General features: G+C 48.5%; 1 protein-coding gene and 1 pseudogene across 1 annotated transcript; both read right to left on the reverse strand.

Moving 5' to 3' along the window:
• Nucleotides 1-215: 215 nt before the first annotated feature.
• LOC100837395 lies at nt 216-3224 on the reverse strand (annotated as a pseudogene).
• Nucleotides 3225-4438: 1214 nt separating this feature from the next.
• On the reverse strand, nt 4439-5943 carry LOC100829513 (uncharacterized endoplasmic reticulum membrane protein YGL010W). The gene is made up of 3 exons (XM_003574478.3): nt 5463-5943; nt 5274-5342; nt 4439-5111 (listed from the first exon to the last, which is right to left on the reverse strand). Exons 1-3 carry the CDS (start codon nt 5850-5852, stop codon nt 4995-4997), a joined length of 576 nt encoding a protein of 191 aa, XP_003574526.1. The 5' UTR covers nt 5853-5943; the 3' UTR covers nt 4439-4994.
• Nucleotides 5944-6831: the final 888 nt, after the last annotated feature.

The raw sequence follows: 6831 nt of genomic DNA on the forward strand, positions 1-6831 counted from the left end.
CTTCGACTAAAATTCAGCATGTGGAAAATCATGATCATAAATATTCCCTCCATTTCATAATTCTTGTCTCAAAGTTGACAAAAAATGGATGTATTTATTCTTAAAAAATGTCTAGATACATGTAATATTTCAACAAGAATTATGGAACGGAGGGAACTCTTTGTGAATACGAATCTAATGACATCAATTTGCATAAATCCATATTGGTAGAACAATTGTCGGTCAAATACGATATATAACATTGATACATTTATTTTTATTTTAAGGGAGAGCTGGTATGTGACGTGTATAACAATAATAAAGATACTTAAGAGTCAACCTTTTCGGGAAATAAAAACATAGTGCAATTACTGAACGGTTGCATAAGGCGTAGCTTCCAAGAAAAGCTCGGTCTTTCGACGAGCCGTGATCCCATAGGTCTCGGTCATATCAAGCTCCTCCGGGCTTCGGTCACCAGGGAGCTTCCAATCGAAGTGATAAAGAAGGCTTGCTAGAGCTATCTCGATGTTGTACACACCAAACATAATACCGGGGCACATCCTCCGCCCAGCACCTCCGGGGAGGAACCTGAAGTTTGTACCACCATAGTCCACCACCTCGCTCTCGAACCTTTCAGGCTTGAATTCCTTTGCGTCGGTCCAGTTCCCCTCATCCCTTCCTATCGCCCACACGTTAACAAACACAGTGGTGCCCGGGGATACGTCGTAACCCATGACCTTGCTTGGCTTAGTGCATAGCCTTGGGACAAGGAGTGGTATCGGTGGATGCAGCCTTAATGTCTCCTTTATGACCATATGGAGGTAGTGGAGCCGGCCGTCGATGTCCGCCTCCGCCACCGTGGTCTTGCCATGGAGGACTCGCCGGATTTCTGACTGCGCGGCGGACATGGCCCGCGGGTTCCTGATAAGCTCCGACATGGCCCAGATCATTGTCGTCGCCGTTGTCTCCGACCCCGCGGAGAAAATGTCCTGGTGCGTGATGAAAATGGGAACAGTTTGTGCAATAACGTTAATGCAACCCGGTGTGCAGGAGGGCTGGGGATACAACATGCGTGACAGGCGGGGCCTGTGGTTGACTTACGAACATGACGCCGCAAACATTTTCGTTGGTGAGAGTGATGCCCGTGCCACCGCCCCTTTGGAACCGCAGCAGAGTGGTAAGGATGTCTTCCTTCTCATGGCCAGCAACAACATCTCCTTCCTCCCTCTGATCCATCGCCTTCTCGTGGTCTCGGATCATGGCGTCCATGATGCACTGGATCCTCTCGCGCACCTCCCACGCCGCCCGCAGAGCCCCGCCACCGAGCAACCGCGCGAGGCGCGACGCCGGGAACAGGTCGATGAGGTTGAAACCCGACACGAGGTCGAGCATCTTGTCCATCTCCACGATGTACGCGTCCCGCTGAGCGCACCTGTCCCCCACGGAGGCCATCATGATGACGTCGTTCATCATCGCCCTCACCCTCTCGCTAACATTGACGACGGCCGGAGCCGGACCCGTCCCAAACGCGGCGGTGACGGACCCCACGAGCCTCGCCGCCTCCCCCTCCCGGAGGGGCCGGAAAGGACCGAACACGCTTCGGGCTGAGCAGCTCCACCGTGCAGAGCTTCCGGACCGCCTTCCAATGCCTGCTGTCGGCTCGCGCGAAGGCGATGTTCTCGCCACCGTAGGTGAAGATGTCGGCGGTGGCGTACATGGGCCGGTCCGCGAAGGCGGCGTCGTGGGCCTTCATGACCTCCCTGGCCGCCTCCGGGGAGGAGATCACGAGCGTCGGGACGTGGCCCAGGCGGAGGAGCATCACGGGCCCGTGCAGCTGGGAGAGCCTCTGCATGGCGTGGTGCGGCAGCGCGCCCAGCAGCAGGTGCATGTGCCCGATCACCGGCAGCTTCCATGGGCCGGCCGGCACCGCAGATGCTGAGGATCTCTTCAGCTTCAGCTTGACGAGGATGGTTGCCACGAGGACGCACAACAAGAAAGTGTAGCACACAAGCGCAAGGCCGGGTGCGGTCATTTCTGCCATTCGAGCTAGATGATCCCGTAGGTGAGTGCTGGCCATCGGGGTTGGGAGCTAGCTTAATTAGTTCGGTTGTTGTCGATATGAGACTATATGAGCTGGTATATCTTATATAGAAAACAATAACAAGTAAACAAATGGAGAGTCAATTGTGTACAAGCAATGGAAGTTAATCGACATTGAACTGAACTACTGAAGACGACTTGTCAACTGTTAGTGAGCTTAATTTAAGATTTATTGTTAGTATATGTACTGTTTGACTTGCCGCTATACTTATATAGTACAAACGTTTTACAAGATTATCGAATCGGAGCTTAGTCGCCTCAGGGAAGTAAAATAATAGATCATGAAATGGACAGGACAAACAAATTAAGAAATAACTATTTCTGATCCTACGACCGAAATTTGTTCAAGATTGATGTAAGTATAAAGAATAAGAAATAAACTACCTGCAAAAAAAAGAAATAAACACTCCATTTTTAACAAAAGGCACGCAACTTCTTACTGCACGATGCTCGGCATTATATTTCACGCCCCCTGCAGATATGATGCAAAGTCCGGACCTTAATTTTGTTTTTAGAATAACAGGGAGCCTCTCCCCAGCCCCATCTTTATTAGACGAAGTCACCACCATGCATCCAGGTTCACAGCGAAGCAGTTTAAAAACGACAGATCGAAACAACAGAAAACTAAACTAGTACCAGGAGAACCGTTTCGCTCTATTACACGGCCAAGATGCCCAGCACTTGAAGCCTCACAAACACAGCGACGTCACCACAAATCACAAGGCGCCTTCAGGGAGATTCAGCTTCACAGTATGACCGCCGAGTTAATCTCCATCTCCCTCACCAGGATCTTGCCATCAGCTCCAACGTCCGGACCTTAATCTCTCGTGTGGAAATTTCTTAGTATTAGTCTTTGTCGTCCTATTATCTCTAGTTGCAGGACATCTCAATTTCCATATCGGTACTGGAGGATAGTCCTGCTCAAGTTCCTCGTTGGCTGGCTGGCCGCCCGTTTCACGTTTTCTTTTAGCAACCGGAATAGTAGGCTTCAAGTAGTACTGAAGATGGATTTTGTGTATTTCCTTCGATCACGTGATTATGGTTGTACTTGTACCTGCTCGATCAGGAAAATAAATGTACGTGACATTGTTGACTTGTTGTAAGTTTTAGATATTTTAGTATGAACAGTGAGAATTAGAATCAACCGGTGTATGTTAATTTGTAGAATGTGTAAATTAGTAGTAAACGAATATGACGACTTATTTTCATATAATTAGCTCTGCAATTCTGCAACCTGTTGTTCCCGTCCAAGCAACCCACCGTTTCCTATAAACGAATATGATGACTTATTTTGCATCCGTGCCGACGGTGCTATTGTATCCGTGTAGGCTGTGCACCGTGCGTCGCCGATGCACCTCCGTCGGTGCACCGTGCATCGACGAGTCGCGGGCAGTGCATTCCGCCGGAGCACCGGTGCACTCGTCGGAGCGCCGCCGGTGCACCGTGCACCGGCGAGTCGCAAGCAGTGCATTTTGAGCCGTGCCGATCCTCCAGCCACCGGCCCAACGGCGGACCCATGCCGGTGCGCTGCCGCCCCTCGCGTGCCTCCTGTGCGTCGCGATCCGCCGCTGCGGCCTCCTAATGGCGTGCGTGGCCTATAGGAAAGCCGGTCGCAGATTATAACTACTCTTCCTAGTAATATGATTATGCATAGAGTATGTCTTTCGTCTCTCAATTGTCATCAGTCCCTTGAGTCTAAAATCACAGAAACTTTGTAATAATTAATAGTATATAGTTTTGTCCCTCATCCTAACTTGACTATTGACAATGTATACAACTAACTCTGTGTTCTGCCTTGTTGCCGATCCGACCGTTGTGCCATGATGCCATGTATGCAACTAACTAGAACTTAGTCGACAACTATTCTGACTCTAACGGTAACAATGTCATGCTAACACAAAAAAAAACATGACGCAAATCTAAACAACAAGGTTAACTCCAACACCCGTCTAGGTGTACTATTATGGAAGAAGAAAAAACATCTTGAAGACAAAAATGACGTTTTACATTTTATTTCTATCTTTCCATACATAACCAAATAATGGAAAGGATTCCTCAAGAGTCTCGGGTCCCAGAAGCGCGTGATAAATGCCACTAAAGCCTAAGACTGCGGAGGAAATTACATGAAGTACTCTGGATACAAAGTATGGAAAAGTATCGATAACTTCTCTCTGGCCCGACTCCCCAACCTAGGGTAGCTAAGTGTGGAAGTAAAATCAACACTTGTTCATACATGAGCTTTTCTGGCATGAAATGGGCCACTTCAAATAGGTTCATTGCTCCGGCCAATATGATTAATCCCGCATGGGCTACGAAAAGATTTTCCTTTGCAAGAATTGCCCTTCTTCACACGTGTACAAGGAAAGAAACTGGAATTTACTAAAAAATGTCGGGTCGATGATGGCAGAAGCGTACAGTCAAGGTGTGGGAATGAGTTTTGGGTACAGTCAAGCGTACAGTTCGGTACTGGTGACTAGTGAGCATGTGCATATTCCTAGAAGACAAAAGTGATAGAAGGAGTTTTTACTTGATTTGATCAAGAGATTAACACGGAGTGATATTTATACGTAGTTCTTGGAACTGTACAGCAAAGATTCTATCCGATTCAACGAGATGCGTTAATGCATTCCGGGGCGTGCCCGGTTAGCAGCTGTGCATGCCCACGAGGTGTTCGGCGATATGTCTAGCAGAGGGTTCAGCAAGTAAAACCTGGTGCTGCAATCTGGATGCTGTATCTTCTTCTTCCAGGTACCCGGCGAAGGAAGCTTCGATGGCACATTTTCGGTCGTATTTTCAGGCAATTCAGTTGTTTAGATTATTCTACAATCTGTCTGACAACATAAACTGAAATAGTAGGCACAAACTGCTACTCATATAAGATTTCGTGTGCGTCCAGTAGGCCGGAAGAACTAGGATCAGTTGATTTTGCTCTGATTGAGCTTTATGCTCTCCCTGAGATCAGTCTCTATCTTCTTGTCCACGTTCTTGCTGAATCCAGGGTATGGCTCATAGGCAAACAGCTTGTTGAGTATCTGTGCACAGAAGAACAAAGGAATGCTACTGAGTACCGGTCACAAGTTCACAACTCCATGTCGATTCAGTTCCTGGTAGATCATGCCATCTTTTCTACAGTCTACACCCAGATATGCACCTGGTACTTTTTTTGAACATTCAAGGATTGATTGATGTTTTACCTGTAGCAAGATGAGGAACGGCTCCATCAAAAACACCTCAGGAAGTTCAGTCACCATTGGCCCTCTCTTCTGCAAAGTAAGAGATGCAGATTCAACAACTAATAATCAGCAAAGGTGCTACATGTAGGCAGATTGCCAGGAACCTGGTGGATATATAGGGGAAAACAAATCTAGTCAAAGGATATGTACCTCGAAGAGGCCATGGCCGAGGACCTGCCAGGCCCAGCCGAAGAGCTGCGTGGGCAGCACGACCTTCCAGGCGAGCGCGAAGCCGAGGCGCGCGGCGAGGGCGCGGCTGGCGGCCCATGCGGCGAGGAAGAGCAGCGCCGCGAGCGCCCCCGCGCGGCGGTCGACGGCGAGGTAGGCGGCGGCGTAGGCGAGGGAGAGGGCGAGCGCCGGGTCGAGCGGGGGCGGGAGCGGGAGGGGCAGGAACTGGAGGATGAGGAGGATGGTGAAGAGGAGCGGGCCCGTGAGCAGCACGTGCGCGGCGGCGTTCACCGGGTGACGGTGCTGCGACCGGAAGAAGGCGAACTGTGCCTCCAGGTTCAGGACGCCGCGCGAATTCGGCTTGGCCCCCATGGAACACGACGACGACGACCTTCGAGAGGACACCAGCAGTGAGAGAGGGGGTTGAGAATGCCTTTTCGATTTATCTTAGTACCGAAAGTGCACGGTTGGCTGCCTATATATAAAGCCAATGTTTCTCTCGAATCGTCGACACGTTTTTTTTTTAGGGTAATTTTTTTTTGTTGATTTCTGAACGTTCGTAATTTAGACTTGCTGAGCGAACGTTCCTCCGCTGTTGATCCAAATTACAAAACTCAAAATTGTATACATTGTAAGAATTATTTCTCTAATGTCAAATAAGTACTACTTCCATGTATAAACTAAAAATTACCAATGTCCAAAATACAATTTTCTTTTAGAATTTTAGCTAGCCAGGTGACCGGTGGGCTTTGCGCGGCTAGACTCATTGTAGATTTTTACCGCAGTTTTAGCGAAACAGAATTTGATTATATCTCTCTTAATTTTTGTTACTCATTTACCGTTCTATAACTCTCGTGTGAACCCTCGTTAACACGAGTCGTAATCAGTTTATTAATTAAGTTTGAGACGTCCCCTTAACAGGTTTCGTACTTAACACTAGGACGTATAAGACGTCTCATTTTGCATTGATGTTGTGCTTTGACACTTCACTAGCCAGCATTCATGGCTGCATCGGCCGGCCTGCCACCGGTCGCCGGCGTCAGTTTAATGGCGACGTCCGGGCAGTGTACCGGGATCGATCTGAAGTGTGAACACAGAAGGTCGAAATGAGGTCAGCGGGTCGGTGCATCAACTCGTTCACACTTGCTTTTATCCATCCATTGGTTTTTTGGTTGACTGAGAGTTTGCTGATACTATTAGTGATGAACGTAAATATTTAGGAACGGAGGAACTAGTCGATAAAACGAAAACACTGCGTACGTAGTCTATTCTGTAATTGGGCCGGGCCCATCTGTAATGCTAGCAGACGTGTGTTTTTGCTCCCGATGTGGCCCACTCCAAGCTTTTGTAC

The sequence above is a fragment of the Brachypodium distachyon genome, chromosome 3 (genome assembly GCF_000005505.3).
Source record: "Brachypodium distachyon strain Bd21 chromosome 3, Brachypodium_distachyon_v3.0, whole genome shotgun sequence".
Classification (NCBI taxonomy): Eukaryota; Viridiplantae; Streptophyta; class Magnoliopsida; order Poales; family Poaceae; genus Brachypodium; species Brachypodium distachyon.

Coding starts and splice junctions, on each gene's coding strand:
- LOC100829513 (XM_003574478.3), bottom strand. CDS start 5,852: ATGGGGGCCAAGCCGAATTCGCGCGGCGTCCTGAACCTGGAGGCACAG. Junction 5,343..5,462: donor TCGGCCATGGCCTCTTCGAG/GTACATATCCTT, acceptor CTTACTTTGCAG/AAGAGAGGGCCAATGGTGAC. Junction 5,112..5,273: donor CGTTCCTCATCTTGCTACAG/GTAAAACATCAA, acceptor TTCTGTGCACAG/ATACTCAACAAGCTGTTTGC.